Source organism: Rutilus rutilus, assembly GCF_951802725.1.
Source record: "Rutilus rutilus genome assembly, chromosome: 4".
Lineage (NCBI taxonomy): Eukaryota > Metazoa > Chordata > Actinopteri > Cypriniformes > Leuciscidae > Rutilus > Rutilus rutilus.
Genome location: NC_140212.1, coordinates 43,256,265 through 43,276,949, shown reverse-complemented (window position 1 = coordinate 43,276,949; position 20,685 = coordinate 43,256,265). Strand labels below are relative to the sequence as shown.

Sequence of the window (20,685 nt, the reverse complement as noted above, 5' to 3'; positions counted from 1 at the left end):
GAGAAAACGGCCTTTAAAGATTTTTATGGCAAAATTCCACTAATTTCTATTGAAAGCCATGAATTACAGACAAAATATGCTTTAGGTCCAAGTAAAATCCATCTATCACACTGTTTAACATCCAAAACTCATTATTGCTTCATCCATCACTGATCATAACATTCAAAACAACACATCAACAGTCCATCACACAGGTGGAATGGAAAAACTAAATACCGGTATATCACAGTCCCTCAGGCAGATACATATTTAGCTGTCAGTGGAGCTGCTGTACCCTCTCCTAGGAGAACTTCCAGCTTCTTTTCTGGTGCTAACTTTGGGAAGTTTTATTCTTTTGGCTATTAATTTTGTCCAATGTGTAAATCACTTAGTGAAGATACTTTTTTTTTTTGAACCAGTGCTGAAGGGAGCCTGGTTGGTTAGCTTCACCATCAGCTGACTGAGGGGACTGTTTTCAGGATTTGGCTTGTGGGTTTTAAGTGCTTTGAAATGTAATGTGTCTTTTTGACTTACATTTATATGTGTTCAAAATGTTACAGCTTGTTCGTAACGCATCGACGCACTATGGTTACTCATTGCGCGGCTCGCGAGCCTCAGGCGGCCCGCCAAGCTTTAATGTTGCTCGCATGGCTGTAAAAAATACGGCGATATCATGCAGCCACTCACTACAGATATTTCTTAAAAACATTAAAAATAAGTAGGGCTATAACATAACCCATTACAAACTCAAAGTGTCAGCTATATTACAAATAATTTCGATTTTATCGAGAGAACATGTAAACACTTGGTCGATTGAGAACCGAAACTGAAAGGACGACGTATGGCTCTCCTACTGACTTGTCCTTATTAGTGCGGCTCTCATGAAAAAAAATGTGAAGACCCATATGGCATTTCATCATCTTTTGTCTTTGTTGGTAATCCCTTGTGTCTTCTAGCTAATGACAACTGTTTTCGACTTCTCTGAGAGAATTTTACATGCATATCTTTCGACATTTTGACCTACCGCGGAAATGTCAAAGCGCGTCACGTGACGATTCTGGACGAAAAACTAAAGTTTCTGAAATAAGACCACAAAACACACACTAAATATGTGCCAATAAGACTGCATACTTAATGAGCCATTCATTCAGGTGAGTCACTGAGCCACAAGAATGCAAGAGCAACAGTTGGAAGCATCTCAATTCTTTTTTATTTTTCCACATATTGTGCTTGCAATTTGGCCTATAATAGCCAAGGAAAACATGTAATTGTGCAGTTAATTCTCATACTGTATTTTTAGTTTTGGAATATTTATCTTCTCCCCAAATTTGTCACTAATAAAACACAATAAAAATTATTTAAAGAAAAGGCTTATATTTACCTTTTAATAGTTTGTTTACATCTACCTTGTAAATATTTAAATAAACAACAATTCAAGTGTAATCTTTCTTTGTACAAACTAAAGTATACATTTTATCATACATATTTCAAAGTTAAGGATTTGATTGATTATTTGATTATTTTTGACAAAAAAATTGGCAAATAAAAGCTTATTTGAGGTGGCAGATATTTTACAGTAAAAATGTATAATCTATCCAAAACTAATCAACGAAATGTTGTCTTTCATATGTCTGTAACATAGGTCTTTCATTTTTATTATAAGGAATATAAATGCTAAAATGCTAAAAGGAATATAAACGAGAAAACACAGCCCCTCACAGGTTTGCGCCGTGGATTCCCGCGAGTCAGACGCGGATACTGTGTTTGTTTTAGGCTCGCGCAGTCTTCACTCGGACGCGCGCTTCAATCCGTTGTGGAGACTCTCTTTTCGTTCCAGTGAAATTACAAAACAAAATACACACACACACATGTCTCTGCCTGATATACAACCACTGATAAACATAATCTGATTTGACAAAAAAAAAAAAAAACTATATGAGTGCGGATTTGAACTCAGAACCTCTGACACGCTAGGCAAATGTTCTACCACTAGACCACTTGAGTTCACGTATTTACTCACGTGAAAACTCGGTGTTTACTCGGCGTGATCAATTCGCTCTTGAACATGCTGCCGTTCGTCTGAGTTACAATCTTCCTCTGAGGAAAAGCCAAGGTGAGTTATTCCTCGCTGTCCAGAATCATCTGAAGAGCGTCTTTACCGGAGAAACGCGCCATCCTCTCTAAACGCGATGAACTATCAGTGAATCTGATCTGATGAAACTTCGTGTTTTCAAGGCATTGATCGGGGGGCGGGTGCGAAGCATAGATCACCTAAACTATTTACCATGTCAATAGCGCCGGGGGCGGGGCGGCCTCAGTTCATTATAGAGATAATTAGGCAGAAGGAAAAAACGGTACCTCTCCTTGCTTTCAAACGGATTACATGAGTTGAAAACATTTGTTTTTTATATTAATTACTTCATTTAAAAGAAGAGATTTCAAGCTTCATAAAGACATATATCACGTGCCTGTGTGAGAAGTATTCGCTGAGTTATGATTCATTTTCGGACGCGTTTCAGAATGGACTTAACTGACAGAGAGAAGGCAGAACTCGCTCCGTGATTATTTTTCTTAATTTGGCGAAAAGCACAACACTTTGTTTTTATTGTGAGTATACAGAAAAATAATACACATTTAACAGAATCGATTGATGTATGAAACTCCTATGGAAAATCAAAGTCAACAGAGTATTTATGAGTTTCTTTTACACTGATAAAAAAAAGCGAGCTGGTATCGCCGGCGATACCGCCGACCTCAGGGGGTTAATCAACAGATTTTGCAGTAAACAACATTACAGTTTTTAAAAATTTTACATACAATTATTACAATTTAAAATGACAAAACTCAACCCAGTCTCTTTTTGTTAAATTTCAGTTTTTATCAATATTAGCCATTATAAAAGTATAAGTAAAAGGTATAAGAAGCTATACAAATAAAGCTATACATATAAGCTATTTATACCGTTGTATGGTTAGACTAGAGCGCTGACTTTGTATGTTTGACTGAATTGTTTGCTTTATTTGTATTCACCTTATTCCGGAAGTAGCACTGGGTGGCGCCATCCGCGTAATCTCACTTCCTGGTTTAGCTACTTAGCGCTTTGTTTGCCCTGGTCCAATCTGTTATCTGTCTTGATATAAGTAGATAGACTATAATATTATAGCCAAATGCGTTGGCCTATGGTTATTAACAACTGCTGCAACGTACTAAAGTACATTTCACTTGAAGCTTTTGAAACAATGCCACAATCAAATTATTTAATAGCTGTGTCTTTCTAATAGCTATTACTTAGTTATGAAGATGTGCACAAACACTACTACATGTAAAGTTTGAAACATTATTACACCACAGTTTGTTTGCTTAATCACCAGATACATTTGCAGTGTATAGCCAACAGATGAGAAAAAAATAGCCACGAACTGGTGTAGAAAGAAAGTAGAGCCTCAACTAGATGAACAAGAGGGTAACGTTAGCTTAGCTAACTGCTAGCTGCAATTTCTTATGGTTTGATCTCTAACACAAGTAATGGCTGTAAAATAAATCCAGCGACTGAATTCTAGAGGACCATAGCTTTCAAACAAGGTATAGCATGTGTATGTGTCCTGTAGTGAGACCATTACAACATTAGATGTTTGTGGCTAATGTAGGCTAAACACTACACATCGGCCGGGCTGCGATCAGACAGGCAGACGGGTCATATAAACACCTAAAAGTCGTTTAAAAATTACCCCGAGAAACAGTGCATTGCTGTGCTGTTGGTACACACGTACATAGCACATTTGGCACAAATTAACTTATCTTATGTGACATTTTATCAGTGAGACTTCTCTGCAGTTCTCCTCGAAATTGAATGAGGGTCCGCTAAACCGGAAGTTGGTTTACAACGGAAGTACTGGACAGAAGTAAAAGTGGGCGGGGTGGAATAAGGTGAATAGCTTCTTATACCTTTTACTTATCCACCTTATTCTGCTCTAAACAATGCGCGCTGCCATAACAACGACTCCGGTTGCCTACTTCCGGTTCGTAGCGCTTGACCTGTACTAGCAGCGAGAGAATGAGTTCAAGCTCCTCATGTGCAGTTGATGGTTGTTTTAACAATTCAAAGAAGATTTCAAACTTTTTAGAAACTGAGTGTTTCGAGCATAAGATAAGAAGGAGATCATGCCCATGTCCGGTTCCGTATCAGATACATTCAATAAAGTAAACGTTTAGAGTGGTTAGAGTTAAAACTGAAGCATAAGAAAAAAAGTCGGAAAACTTTGCCCATTAATTAGATGTGCAAGGCAAGCAGGCAAGTTTTCGGGTTGTTATGGACAAGAAAAAATTACATTATTGTATATTATATGAAATACACTTATAATAAAATTCTAAGTTATGACTACTGTATACTGTAGGCTACTGTTTTTATTTTTAAAAGGATGTGATGTTGTTGTGAGATTGTCTTTTGTCCATGTTAACATGACAGATGTGAAAAACATTTTGGCTCGTTTGACTCAGCTCGCTGAAAAGAGCCGGTTCTTTTGACTCACGGCTCTTTAGAAAAAAAAATTCTTATTTCCTTCTTATCTTATGCTCGAAACACTCAGTTTCTAAAAAGTTTGAAATCTTCTTTGAATTGTTAAAACAACCAACAACAGCACATGAGGAGCTTCAGCTTGAACTCATTCTCTCGCTGCTAGTACAGGTCAAGCTACGAACCGGAAGTAGGCAACCGGAGTCGTCGTCATGGCAGCGCGCATTGTTTAGACTGAGCAGAAAAAGGTGGATACTTTTATAATGGCTAATATTGATAAAAACTGAAATTTAACAAAAAGAGACTGGGTTGAGTTTTGTCATTTTAAATTTTAATAATTGTATGTAAAATTTGTAAAAACTGTAATGTTGTTTACTGCAAAATCTGTTGTTTAGTACAAATGCACATATTGCCTGGACCATATTAAAATGTTTAATGTTTTTATATTATATTTAAAACGAAAAGAGGCAGGTTTGTGTTTTATATATATATATATTTTTTTTATAAATAGGCAAACGTTATGTGCAGTGAATATAATCAATACGCGTTGCCTGAACCACATTTGTGTGGCTATCATGTTTAAGATTTCTTTAAATGAAAACGAAAAGAGTTAGTATGGTGTTTTATCACATATTTCGTTGTCTAAAATATACACAGAGATAGCCGGAGTAGCAGAGCGAGCTGAGTGACGCGCGCTGCGTCAGAAGGTGGGCTTCTGGATTTCCCAAGATTTTCCATGATGAAAGTGACCAATCATAAGAGGGTCAGTGCCCTCCTTGGTTTCCGCCCCCAAATTGTCAAAAGTCATGTAGACTCGAGCGAGCAGAAATCAGCTGAGCGAGCAGAAATCCACTGCGCGAGCAAAACAGCACTCCGTGAGCAGAAGCCGGCTGCGCGCGAGCAGGATTCCACTGTTCAAGCAGAGTTAACCTATGAGAGTATGCCAGGCGCTCGCTCGCAGCTACTTGTACACCTCTCGGTTGTTGAATTTGTGCGCGAGTACTTTTATCATGCCAGCTGAAGGTTCATTTTTGCGCGTGTGAAATAACATAATGTGCTCGTGAGCATGTCTTACACGCTCATGACTTTTGACTAAAAAATAACGCCATAGAAAATATTCAGGCGTCGACTTATGGATTTACACATGGTTTGTCTTAAAGCATATTAAAAACACCACATACAGTACACATATTAACAACATTAAAAGCTTGATTTTCACCACAGGAGGACTTTAAGTCAAAAGACTAGAACATGATTATGACTTAAGATTAACTAACAAATAAATGTTCTCTGAATATTTTTTAACATCTTAATAAACACAAAAGCAATATAAACTGAAACGGCGTATCTCAGTAGTTAAAACACTACACACTGACTTGAGATACAACATTTTTATTATTGACACATTATGAGTGATTCGAGTGATTAAAACTCTGCATGTGTCTTGGTAATTATACTGGCTTTTGTTCTCTCTTATTTGTACATTTATATGAGGCATTTAAGAACCTTTTCATTTGCTCTTTTCCAGATATGATGGTCTACAGGAAAGGACTAACATGGTCATTGTGGATATTAAACTCTTATCTGGATTCACAGCTGATACATCAATGGTGCGTTTGAGTGATTCATCACAAAATGTGTACAAATGTCTAGAGTTTCTCTTTTTAGAAATTAATCAGCACTTTTTCCCCACAGCTTAAAACTTCTTCCAGAGCGTACTTAAGAAAACTTGTGGAACGGGTCGATTCTAAAGATGATCGTGTCATTGTGTATTTGAAGAAGGTGAGAAAACAGCAACATTCATATGATTTTATGTCTTATGTTGATTCATAAACGTTTTATCCATAATGTCCATGACCGATGAGTTTGTTTCCTCCTGTAGATCACACAAAATATTCCAGTGAATTACCAGATACAAATGAAACAGGTTCTTCAAGTGAAGAATCTCAAGCCAGCTGTGATTAAAGTGTACGATTACTACCAAACAAGTAAGATTTAATATGCCAGTGTTGAATGCTTTGATCAAGTGATGCACATTGTTTATTCAGATTTAATCCATGTACAGGTTTCCATTGTTGTACGAATGTGAACATCTTCCTTTTCCTTCAGGTGATCAGTCAGAGGCCGAGTACTTCTTCCACTGGGGTTGAAGCTGAAGAGCGTGACTTTATAGTTCAGCTTGGATAAAGATGTTTGAACTCTCTAATGTTGAATATTATAATGTTTAGTCTTTATCCTGGACAAAATTATTTCCAATTCATCATCCCAAATTTGAACAAACCCCCAAATCCTAATCAGTTTTTGGATAGGTCTCTTGATATCATGACTTATCAATTTACAATCTTCTTCTTTTTCTTTCGGCTGCTCCCATTAGGGGTCGCCACAGCGGATCATCCGACTCCATACCACCCTGTCCTCTACATCTGCCTCTTTTACCCCAACTACCTGCATGTCTTCCCTCACCACATCCATGAACCTCCTCCTTGGTCTTCCTCTTTTCCTCCTTCCTGGTGGCTCCATCCTCAGCATTCTCCTACCAATATAATTCATGTCCCTCCTCACACTAGTCTACTTTAAATATTTCACCGGGAATTTTGTTTTGAAAAACTTTTATTTTGTAAAAAATGGTACATACTCACACTTGTGGTCTTCCCGGGTCAAAATGACCCGCCTATAAAAAATACTTATAAATCACTCATTATACCATCTCAATCTCGCCTCCCTCACCTTGTCACCAAAACGTCCAACATGCGCTGTCCCTCTAATGAACTCATTTAGACTTATCAATTTACAATGCATATGATTAATAAAAGTGTTGAAAACAAGTTCTGGTGAGCTGGTTGAACTGTTGAATGTGTAGTAGCTACATGCTATGGCAACATTTCAGAATCAGACGAGGTTATCACGATTATATCTTGTGAATTTCTCATCTTATCTCGCCTCTGCTTTTTTAAAACTTGTTCTGAGACACTGTGCACCCTTAAATATAAAAGTGCAAAAAAAAAAGGGGGTGTTCCAAACCTGTATGAGTTAGTTTCTTCTGTTGAACACAAAAGAAGATATTTTGAAGAATGTTGGTATTAGAGCAGGATTCTTGTTTATATTGAACATTGTTATTGAACCGCATGTTTAACAGTGCTATTGTTGTCGGCCTCATCGAAGTCCACACGAAGTTCACACAAGTGAAGTTTTCACCGGAGCATACCAACTCTGAAACAAGACCAAATATTATCACATAACATTTTGGACACCTTTGTTTTTATGCATCTTTGATTTTGTTTGCATTTTTTCTGAAATTGTTTAACAATTTTTAACATCACCATTCTCAATCTATTGTAGCGTTTCTATTTTCCTTACATTTTGAAAAACAGACTTCATAGAATGTCGGCAGCTGGTAGAAATTTCTGTTGCCAGCACCACCTAATCTACAGCAAAAGAAAAACATTTACAAGAGTTGCGAATGTGCGTTTTGTATGTGGAAATGTATGTTATTAAATTAAAAATGCCATGAAACAAAGACAAGGACACATCTTTCTATAAGTGACCCTCAAAATCTGTGCATACAACAAAACACAGTGCCTCCGTGTACGATTATTTATCAGAAAATCACTTTTGTCTCTTTGTTAGAAGAAAAACTTAAATCAGCTGGTGCTTGATAACTATTGAAGTTATTAAACACCCCTGAATTCGGTAATGACGTGTTTTACGAAATATTGATATCACGTTTTAATTTTAACTCAATACAATTGAATGCGCTAAAGGTCTATGAACTTTAACATCTTAATATTTGGTAAAATTAAATTAAAGGCAGGGTAGGTAGGATTTATTAAAAATTAAAGATCCAAATTTGTTAAAACTTTCTATATATATCAATACATAATTAAAATGTAAGAACTCTGAAAAAAAGAGTATAAAAATCAAGTGACTCTAGACCGTTTAATCTGTATTAAACACAGCTCATTATTTCGATTCGGGACGAATCAAAGGATTGGCTTAGGCGACTGTCACTCTCTCGCAACCATGGCAACCACCCTTTTGCCACACAGCACCTACCCACTTGCGCGCGACCGTTTGATTTGAGGAGTGCGAGAGGCACGGAACCTGATCACACCTCCGTCCAGTAGATGGCGGTAATGCACTATGTTTGCAAGCTGCCAATAAAATCTATCGAAGAAGAAGAAGAAGGCACTGAACCTAGGAATACCAAAACAATGGCAGAGAAAGAGCAATCTAAATTTACAGTACCGGCATATGCAGTTAGTGAAGGCAAACCAGGCAAAAAAATGCCCCTTCCCCTCCGCTTGTCTCAGGTAAATAATGCGTCCTCTAGCTCAGCGGTCGGAGTCGCGCGTTCATGTGTTTTGGGGACGTGGCTTTGGAAGAAGCACAGAAATGAGGGGGTGGAGTGAATGGAAATAATGAGATCTCTTTAAAACAGTCGTGAGAGGTCTACAGACACTCGATTTTGATACTTTCTTTTTCAGAGTACTTACATTTTAATTATGTATTGATATGTACATAAAGTTTAAACAAATTTGAAAAATAAAATTTTTAGACCATTTCTACCTACCCTGCCTTTAAAGCATGTGCAAAATGAAATACATCCTAGCTACTTTCTAAATGCTTGTTACGGAACTTATGGCGAACAATTTACCTGGGTGTAACCCAGGGTAAAATCCATCAATATATATTAAATGTTTGTATATTGGTTCTGCCGTCCCTGTCCCTTTAAATTACCCCTGCGGAGTGCGTGCCTTGCGACCTCACGTAATTCTAGTCACGTGATTGTGCTTAGCCAATCACGCATTGGAGCCATAGACAGTAAAAGAAATGGACACAGCGACCCCATTGGAACTCAATTGAGACAAGTGAAGCCCATTTTTAGTGATTTCTTAGCACTTCCTTTCCTGACGCGCAGACTCAAACCGAGCAAAGCGTTACACGGACCACGTGAGCAACCCGTCTGTCTTCTAGTAGCTGTGCCAAGAGAAATCTGAATCATTCCCTTCCGAATCTTGCAGAGACGGAGAGTGTGAGTAGGAGGTGTCCATGAGCTAGGAGCAGGAGAAACTTTTGCTAGGTATTCTGATTAATTATATTGTCATTTTGCCTCCACGTCCCCCAGATTGCCCGCGAGCTTCTCCTCCTGTCCATACGGTAATCTCTCTACTGTGCGACAGAGAGTCGCGTGGTTATGACGCAATCGTTAGCCTACTTTTACAAAAACTGCTTCTACGGGGCCATAACATAAGCTACAAGGTAATGGAGCATTTTATACATTGTCGTGTTTCTTTAGAAATAAATAATGGACAAATGGAGTCTTTAAACGCCTCAGATGTAAAGTTATTCGCTGTCAAAGTGACGCCAAAATGAATGGGAGTCAATGGGATGCTAACAGCAGGTGAAGTTCTGCTACAAGATGGCGGCACGCGGCCGACTTCAACTTCCGGTCGACTTCCTTCCCCCCTGATTGGAGCGCGAGTGTTTAACCGGGCTGCGGCGTCTTCCTCATTCAGAGGTGTGGGGAAGCCGATCGACAGCTGTGGACAGGTTTGTGTTTTACAGACTATTCACTAGGGATGGGGAAATGAATCCTCATGAATCACTGAGGCTTTCCCCTGACTGTTCCGGGAAAAGATTCAAAGCTTCGAGAGTGTCGAGAACAGCGCCATCTGGTGCTTATTTAAGATAAAGCAGCCAGAAGCCTGTGTTAGAAGCTCTGGCAGGTGAAGCAACCACAACACACTCCATAGTTTCAATGTTGTGTGCACAAATAAAAGCCTTACATGTTTGTGTTTGATTGGTTCATTAAAAAAAAAATCATTTTCCCATTAAAGTGTGACAATAAAATATAATAGCTTATAAGCTTATATGATTCAATAAAATTTAATGTAGGTCTACTCTCTCTCTCTCTCTCTCTCTCTCTCTCTCTCTCTTTCTACACACATTCAACTCTCTCCTCTGCCCACCTCCACCACCACCCGCCTCCTCCTTAACTGCTGACGATTTTGCGAACTTCTTCACCAGCAAAACAACATCTATCAGCAGTCAGTTTTCAGCTCCACACACACACAGGAACCCAGACTGACCGCTTCCACAGCCAATATCCCGCCGTTCTCCTTCTCCTCGCTAACCGAGGAAGAAGTATCTACACTTCTCCTCTCCAGTCATCCTACCACCTGCCCTCTAGACCCCATCCCCTCACACCTTCTACAAGCCATCTCTCCCACACTTCTACCATCACTCACACACATAATCAACTCATCCCTCCATACTGGCACCTTCCCTACAGCATTCAAGCAGGCTCGGGTCACTCCACTGCTTAAAAAACCAACACTAAACACATCATCTGTAGAGAATTACAGACCTATCTCTCTCCTACCATTCATTGCGAAGACACTTGAAAGAGCTGTTTTCAACCAAATAACATCCTTTTTGTCTCTAAACAACCAGCTGGATGTCAACCAATCTGGCTTCAAGAAAGGGCATTCAACAGAAACTGCATTACTGTCAGTCACAGAAGCCCTGCGGATCGCAAAAGCTGCTTCCAAATCCTCAGTCCTCATTCTCCTGGATCTGTCTGCTGCCTTCGACACTGTGAATCATCAGATCCTTATGTCCAGCCTCTCATCACTGGGCATCACAGGAACTTCACTCCACTGGTTTGAGTCCTATCTCACAGGTAGGTCCTTCAAGGTCGCATGGAGAGGTGAGGTATCCAGAGCACATCAACTGACCACAGGGGTTCCCCAGGGTTCAGTTCTTGGTCCCCTCCTCTTCTCCATCTACACTACATCACTAGGACACATCATACAGGCACACGGCTTCTCCTACCACTGCTATGCTGACGACACACAGCTCTTCCTCTCGTTTCAACCAGATGATCCCACAGTAGCTGCACGGGTCTCAAGCTGTCTGGCGGACATCTCCACATGGATGAAGGAACATCACCTGCAGCTCAACCTGGCAAAGACTGAGCTTCTCGTCCTCCCTGCCAATCCGTCTATACAACACGACTTCACCATCCAGCTAGAGCAGACCTGGGCATATTACGGCCCGCGGGCCACATCCGGCCCTTTGTGTGTCCCTGTCCGGCCCAACATAGATTATAAAAATATCTACCGTATTTTCCGCACTATAAGGCGCACCGGATTATAAGGCGCACATTCAATGAATGGCCTATTTTAGAACTGTTTTCAGGCGCACCGGATTATAAGGCGCATAGAATAGAAGATACTGCAGTCAAACTCGACGCGTCCGCATGAGCGCGAAGGTAATAAAAAAAAGTAATATCCGTCTGCTCGGGCAGATTCGGCTTAACAGCGCGCGCGCCTCCGCATCCGAAGATGCACGACTTTGAGTTTGAATCTGCCCGAGCAGACGGATATTAGTACATCACACCAGCACCCAGTTTGCGCGTCTAAATCAGTTGTATGGTCTGGTGTTCAGTCTAAAACAAAACAGCTGTGTCAAGTATAAATGCCTCGTCTGTTTGGGGAGTTGCGCGCGCACTCAGCTAAGGCTCGCGCTCTGTTGCCAGGCGACAGTATAAACAAGGTTTAAGTCAGCGGTTGTTACTTTTTATATAAGGCGCTCCGGATTATAAGGCGCACTGTTGTTACATTTCTATAAACCTTTTGTTAGGCTATTCTTTGTTTTTGAAGATTAACAAGTTCAAATTAAATTGCACTGATTCAGTGATTGTTTTTGTTTTATTAGACCTACACACCACAATTTCACTTTTCACAAATTTTCAATTTCACACCTAATATAAACAGAATTTTATTTTAGTTTTATTCTACTGATTACCAGTACCGGCTATTCATAATATATAATTTAGGGAATTGTACAATGGAAGAAAGCTGAGCAGAATTAAGTGTTATTGTTGGTGTGGCCCTCTGACACGATTCAGGTTTCTCATGTGGCCCCTTGTAAAAATTAATTGCCCACCCCTGAGCTAGAGTCATCATCAATCACCCCATCAAGGTCGGTCAGAAATCTCGGAGTAACGCTTGATGACCAGCTGTCCCTCACAGATCACATTTCAAAGACAGCTCGATCATGCAGGTTTGCACTGCACAACATCAGGAAGATCAGGCCTTTCCTAACTGAGCATGCAACACAACTTCTCGTCCAGGCCCTGGTCATCTCTAGGCTTGACTACTGTAATGCTCTTTTGGCCGGACTTCCAGCATGTGCAACAAAACCTCTACAGATGATCCAAAATGCTGCAGCTCGTCTTGTCTTCAACGAGCCCAAGAGGGCCCACGTCACTCCTCTGTTCATCTCTTTGCACTGGCTACCTCTCGCTGCTCGCATCAAATTCAAGGCATTGACGCTTGCTTACAGATCTATCACAGGCTCAGCTCCCTCCTACTTTCACTCACTCCTACGAGTCTACATCCCTACCAGACACCTACGATCGATCAACGAGCGACGCCTCGTGGTTCCATCACAGAGAGCCACAAAATCACTTTCCAGAACATTCTCATTCACAGCTCCATGCTGGTGGAACGCTCTCCCCGGCCTCATCCGGAATGCAGAATCACTGGCAACATTAAAAAAACAGCCAAAAACCCATCTCTTCCGTGAGCACTTAACCTTATAAAAAAAAAAAAAAAATAAAAAAAAAAACTTCGAAACATCACTTATCAGGCTTATGCTACTCTGAATAATGCCTGACCTTTGTATTCTGAGCACTTCTTGCGTTGTTGTTGTTTTTGCCTCTTCATGATGACTCGCTTAATTTAGTCCTAATTTGTAAGTCGCTTTGGATAAAAGCGTCTGCTAAATGACTAAATGTAAATGTAAATGTAAATTTTCTTTTTATTTATATATTTATTTGTAGAACCAGAAGAGTAATCAGAACGGGATTGGTAGCAGATGTACTAACAGATGATGAAATAAAGGTATGCCTCATTTTTTTGGGTGATTAAGTTAAAAACATTGATAACGACAGCCTCAGACCACAGTCACACGTAATATAATTTGCACTAATAATATATTGCGTTGTGCCATTTCAATTTTATAACAATCTCACAATTCATTTAAACAAAAGCAAACTTTAATTATTTTGGGGGGTTACAAATGTCAAAAATGCCATTTAAAAAGGGAAAATAAATTTAAATGGATAAATCTTGAAAGCATGTTACAAGTTATTTAGTGTGTCTTGATAACCAGTGTTCTAATTTGCTGTTTGTTATGCATTTATTAAATTATATATATAAAAAAATGTTTTTCAGAAAGTTGCTCATGACCTTAAAAAGGGAGTTTTGAGGTAAAACAGAATGTTACTCCATCAACATCCGACATTTGACCCAAAGTTCAAGTATTGGAGAGATTGTTTTCTTTCTGTTTTTAATGAAGAACAGGTATTACTATTATTATTTAATATATAGTTAAATTAATATTCACAATGCTTATATAAACTGACACGTTTAACCCAATAACAGACTGAAGCTTTAGCAGAACGCATTAAAGGTGCTCTGGATAAAGAGGATGCACATAATATTTCGTTTGTCCTTGAAGTGCTACTACCAGAGGTAAGTCATAATTACTTTGTATGTTCTGATTATATTTGCTGTCAGTGAACATAGAAAGTTTATTCTGTGTATTTATTCTCTTTAATGTTTTAAAGCTTACCACAGTAATTCTGATTAAGCTTGAAGAATTTAATCGATTTCAAGCAGAAAGATGTTTCACCACTGGATTATCCCGTTATTTGTAGGTAAGAAGAATATGATATAGCCTATTAACACCCATGTCCATTATAGTTTCATGACAACTCATTATAATCGGTGCCATAGATTCGTTGTCTGGGTGAAATATGATATATCTTTTTAAATTATCAGATGGCTTCTGGACATGACTGCGCACAAGACGTTTGGACTTCGGTTATTATTGATTTATTGACTTGTTTGTTCATAAAAGATTGTGACTGTTAATTGTTTTACATGTTCAATATATTTGTTTTATTTGTAATAAATGATTATGGCAGTGCAGTATTGTCTTAATTATTCTTTATTGCTTAAGAAGTGGTTAGGTATAATCGCTGGTTTGAGGTGATAAATATTCTACAAAAGTGTCGTCTTTCTGGCTCCTTCAGACACAGAAACCGCTGATTAAAGAGATTCATATATGCTGTGTGTGCATACTCTGTAGTGAAAGTTTATCTAGCCCTGTACAGCCTCCTTTTTTAACATATGATCATTAATTACTCAGTCGGCACATACAGTTGCATGGAAGGGCATATTCAGGTTACCATATTTCAGCAATAACACATCAGAAAATGTTGTAATGCAGGATTTCGTTTAAGAATTAAATTATCTATACCTCTACGTGCTTGTTTTTTTTGTGAGAATTTGTGAAATAATTAAGTAATGACATCTACAGTATGCTTAGTAGGCACATAAAGTTGCATGTTCTGGGTAACATATTTCAACAATAACACATCAACACTATATAGCCTATATAAATTTTATATATATATATACAGTGAGGAAAATAAGTATTTGAACACCCTGCTATTTTGCAAGTTCTCCCACTTCATGGAGGGGTCTGAAATTGTCATCGTAGGTGCATGTCCACTGTGAGAGACATAATCTAAAAAAAAAAAAAAATCCAGAAATCACAATATATGATTTTTTAACTATTTATTTGTATGATACAGCTGCAAATAAGTATTTAAACACCTGAGAAAATCAATGTTAATATTTGGTACAGTAGCTTTTGTTTGCAATTACAGAGGTCAAACGTTTCCTGTAGTTTTTCACCAGGTTTGCACACACTGCAGGAGGGATTTTGGCCCACTCCTCCACACAGATCTTCTCTAGATCAGTCAGGTTTCTGGGCTGTCGCTGAGAAACACGGAGTTTGAGCTCCCTCCAAAGATTCTCTATTGGGTTTAGGTCTGGAGACTGGCTAGGCCACGCCAGAACCTTGATATGCTTCTTACAGAGCCACTCCTTGGTTATCCTGGCTGTGTGCTTCGGGTCATTGTCATGTTGGAAGACCCAGCCTCGACCCATCTTCAATGCTCTAACTGAGGGAAGGAGGTTGTTCCCCAAAATCTCGCAATACATGGCCCCGGTCATCCTCTCCTTAATACAGTGCAGTATGTCGCCCTGTCCCATGTGCAGAAAAACACCCCCAAAGCATGATGCTACCACCCCCATGCTTCACAGTAGGGATGGTGTTCTTGGGATGGTACTCATCATTCTTCTTCCTCCAAACACGTTTAGTGGAATTATGACCAAAAAGTTCTATTTTGGTCTCATCTGACCACATGACTTTCTCCCATGACTCCTCTGGATCATCCAAATGGTCATTGGCAAACTTAAGACGGGCCTTGACATGTGCTGGTTTAAGCAGGGGAACCTTCCGTGCCATGCATGATTTCAAACCATGACGTCTTAGTGTATTACCAACAGTAACCTTGGAAACGGTGGTCCCAGCTCTTTTCAGGTCATTGACCAGCTTCTCCCGTGTAGTTCTGGGCTGATTTCTCACCTTTCTTAGGATCATTGAGACCCCACGAGGTGAGATCTTGCATGGAGCCCCAGTCCGAGGGAGACTGACAGTCATGTTTAGCTTCTTCCATTTTCTAATGATTGCTCCAACAGTGGACCTTTTTTCACCAAGCTGCTTGGCAATTTCCCCATAGCCCTTTCCAGCCTTGTGGAGGTGTACAATTTTGTCTCTAGTGTCTTTGGACAGCTCTTTGGTCTTGGCCATGTTAGTAGTTGGATTCTTACTGATTGTATGGGGTGGACAGGTGTCTTTATGCAGCTAACGACCTCAAACAGGTGCATCTAATTTAGGATAATAAATGGAGTGGAGGTGGACATTTTAAAGGCAGACTAACAGGTCTTTGAGGGTCAGAATTCTAGCTGATAGACAGGTGTTCAAATACTTATTTGCAGCTGTATCATACAAATAAATAGTTAAATCATACATTGTGATTTCTGGATTTTTTTTTTAGATTATGTCTCTCACAGTGGACATGCACCTACGATGACAATTTCAGACCCCTCCATGATTTCTAAGTGGGAGAACTTGCAAAATAGCAGGGTGTTCAAATACTTATTTTCCTCACTGTATGTATATGTATATATATATATATATACATACATATATCTTTAATCTGTTAGACTGGAGTAATGGATAACTTCTAATAAAGAACAAAAATGACATAACATTAAATCTCATTAAATTTCTCCATACTTTTAAAAAGACATTTAGTAAGAAATGGAACTTAAATACAATATAAGTACTCTGGTTGAATTTACCACGTAGCTTACACCATTTATAGAAGCAGACAAGATAATTTTTACAGGAGTATTTTGTATTTTTATTTAATTAGAAAACAGCCAGTGTGTGATTTATTTTTATATTTCAGAGGAAAAAAAATCATTTTATTTAAATTAATATTTTTTGTGTGTTTTCAGTCCATCATATTATTGTGTATGGTCTATGTTGGTTGACTATTTAAAATTATTTTCAATTAAATAAAATGTTCAAACTCTCAAGCTTTGTTTTCATTGTATTATTTGTTTTTTGTTTTAAGCTTTGTTCAATTTATAATATTGTTAATCAATTTTAATTATATCTTTTCAATTAAATCGTTTAAAACAAAGTCTTTATAATAACGTTGTTTTAAACTTTAAAATGTTCCAAAACACGGAAGTAGCGCAATGCCTTGCCGCGCCCACTTCCAGCACCAGACTGTGTCGTCCTCACACTGCTATGACTTATGGTTCTGCGGTTCTGCAGTCAGACCTATCTCGAATATTTTGTTACCTTGTCTTTCTCATAGAGCAAAAAAATTAATCAGAAAAACAAATGTGAAGAAGATTACAGCGAATTGCCTTATCATGAAAAGTGCATATTACAGTTTTATTAATATTTTTCCCTTTGCATTAAAGGTACTTACAATGTGCTTTTGCAGCGTTGAGCATTGTAGCCAATCACAGACATAAATCAGTGTAGCCAATCACAGTCTCTTGATTAATCTTATTTCTTTTGATTATTTTAATTTCTTCTATGTAACGCACTTTGAATTACCATTGTGTATGAAATGTGCTATATAAAATATAATATAAAATAATTGCCTTGCCTTGCATCGGCCAATCAGAAGCGTTTAAATGAGTCGCTGTGCTGAAGATGTGTTTTACGCGAGCTCACCGAGTTTTACACTTTCACAAACCTGGCATTATTATTGGCAATAAACTTATGCAAATAAGAGATTCACTGCGATGTATTTGATATTCTTGATGCTGCTCTGATGCTCTCCATTACGCACCACACTGTTTGTTATTAGGAAGACTAAAAGTCCAGCGGTCTAGCTCATCAATGTCAAAATGATTTACAGAAGGGTGTTAACAGTGAACGAATGGTAAAATGTAAGTAGATAAGTAAGAACATTTAATATTTGACAACTGCTTTACAATAGAAATGTTCAACTACCGACAGTATCCGGTGACTCAAATTACTGAAACTTTTTTTTATTATTACATTTTGCTTTTTGAATTGAAAATATGCTATAATTTCCTTGATTCATGTAGAGAGAATGTATGCATACTTAAAAATAAAATAGTATTTGCAAATAGTTTAAAATATGTCACTAATACAATAAGCCTTTCTTTTTCTTTATTCCCTTAAATCGCTTTTATAATTAATTAATTCCTTTAAATAAAAATCGCCAATTTTAGTTTAGGCTGAAGTCCTGAATATCCCCTGACCTTAGAACTGCCCCTGGTTGTTGAAGATATTAAGGACTACATGATTACCTACTACAAGTCATTATTTAACATTACGGTATAATAGTATAAGTTTACATGCTTATATATTATTAATAATAATAGGAAAAAAATGGGATTTCTGTTGCTGTCCTACACTATGTCAGCCATAAATACTGAACTCTTGCAATAGTATCTGCTAGGACTTCACATATCTGAAATGAATGTATTGCAGGCAGAAGGCAGCGAAACGTTCATGTTGAGCCTGGATGCAGTTGACACTTTTGAAGCACAAGAGTCTATCACAATCCATTTTCCCAAGGACGTCCACTCCATCACCACCACCCGGAGCAGCTGTGGCATCATCCACACTCTCCTCATCATCCACAAGTGGGTTTTTTCCCTTTTCCACATCTCGGAAAAAGGAATAGACCTACACCTACCACACCAGTTGAAGATGCTATCCTCCAGCGGCTTGAGCAAATTGACAAAGCCAAGCCAGGTTTTCAAAGAACAACAATCAGAAGTACCTAATGACAAATAGTTGTTTATTTACAATATACAAGTCAATATACAAATTTAACAAGCAATTAAGTTATTACATTTGCAAATACCAAAAGACAAACTGTGCCCTCCACTTATATTGACACCTGGTAAGTTCAGTTACTGGTGGAGGAGGTATTGAATTTGGTGAACTGTCCATTAATTTATTTTAAATGTTCTGGAGACCCCTCCTAACTATGTTGTCTTGCCATGGCATGAGTCCTGCGGGTGTTTGGAAAAACGTCATCAGATTGTGCCTTGTGTTGAGTGCAACCCGTGATGCTCTTCCGGCAGACAGATGCGTTGCCTCAAGAAGATTGGTGTCGCCTGCCACATGCCACCTCCACTCCCCTGGCTGGATGTCTCCGTTTGCGGTGGGGCTATCTGTCAAGGTGGATGGTATTAGGGGTGTGCGATGTCACGATTTTTGATGGTGAACGATTAAAATGTCTCCACGATCTGCTTTTGAAGAAATATCGTAGTATCGTGTTACAGTGCATTCTATCAGTTGCAGTTCTGGCGCCTCCGTCTCAACACACTGTACAATGCGACGTACTTCACATCACATGTTAACTCAGAGGTATAGTTACACTTACGGCACACTGTAAATCACAAAAGTTCATTATTTGCATGTGCTTTAAAGCCGGTTAAACTTTATATTAAAATTTAATGCTGATGCGCTGTTCAAACATGCACCCGATGCACACAGGCACTAAAAGCCGGTCAGACAGCGCCTGGATACTGGACTAAGTTATCTTTAGAGTCTCATTGTGCCAATACATAGGTTTACATAAACACAGCTGGTTAATTGTAAAGTGAAAGCAAACATTTGAGAGAAACTCTGGTGCGTGTCATATGCGTTTATGCAAATACTGTACTATATATCATATGCAAACATATACATTACATCCAAGGATGTATTTGTTTGTTTTTCCTCTCTCTCTCAGTTTTTTTCTCTCTCTCTACTTCCTATTACAGTTTTTTCCACACTCAAATGACATGCACAGCACAATTATTTAAACTAACACACAGAGAGCAAAACCTCTCGTCTCCAAAAGTCTAAACACATTTGCAATTCAAAATGGCACTTTTCAAATGCACTGAACACGGTTCTCTGCATAAGACACAACAATCTGACATAAAGTCACATGTTTGCCATTTCAAAACACTGCCATTCAAAATGACACTACACAAGCTGATTGGCCGATACATGTGGCACCTGGCCAAACACCTAAATGCTTTATTTTTAACACTTCAATCGGGTTGAAAGTACTATGAAAAGACCACAGATGAGCACCTTTTATTTTACAACAACAATGGAAGACATTGCAGAGAGAGGAAGAGGAAGGGGGAGAATGAGAGGGGGAGGAAGAGTGAGAGGTGGGGGTAGAGCTGGTAGAGGTAGAGTTCATGGCCAAAGAAGACAACAACTTTCAAATGAAATCAGAGCAACCTTAGTTGAGCATGTCCTCAACCATGGGCTGAGAATGCCAGAGGCTGGACAGAGAGTGCAGCCAAACTTGAGCCGTTTTACTGCCGCCGGTGTCATCTGGACATTTAGACTGGACTACAGGTATGTAACCAAAATTTCATGTAGTACACCCCATGTCATAGTGTATCAGTTGGGTGACACCTGTTTACTTCATGAATGGCTGATGTCATACACTAACTGTACAAGTTTCCTGTACAATTATTTCCTTAAATTATTACTCGCGTACGAGTCCCGAAAGGTCTAGCCTATTAGAAAACAGTCAACACCATCGTATCATTTTATTTATTTATTTAGCCAGGGAAATATAACAAGGCATGATGATATAAATATGATGATGATGTAATTAATTAATTAATTACAAGAATGAAAATTCATAATATTATTATAAATGCAAATCAATGTATTTTAAAGAGTGCATACAC

At 38.6% G+C, this 20,685-nt stretch overlaps 1 protein-coding gene across 1 annotated transcript in view; it reads left to right on the top strand.

The window, feature by feature from the left end:
- Positions 1 to 7,997, top strand: part of LOC311289269 (alpha-2-macroglobulin-like) — a 36,676-nt gene extending 28,679 nt beyond the window's left edge. The window contains exons 31-34 of the mRNA XM_084407108.1: positions 6,021 to 6,102; positions 6,188 to 6,274; positions 6,375 to 6,480; positions 6,602 to 7,997. Coding sequence (XP_084263234.1) covers positions 6,021 to 6,102; positions 6,188 to 6,274; positions 6,375 to 6,480; positions 6,602 to 6,642 — 316 coding nt within the window. The 3' untranslated portion in view covers positions 6,643 to 7,997. The remainder of the gene's footprint in view (positions 1 to 6,020; positions 6,103 to 6,187; positions 6,275 to 6,374; positions 6,481 to 6,601) is intronic.
- Positions 7,998 to 20,685: the final 12,688 nt, after the last annotated feature.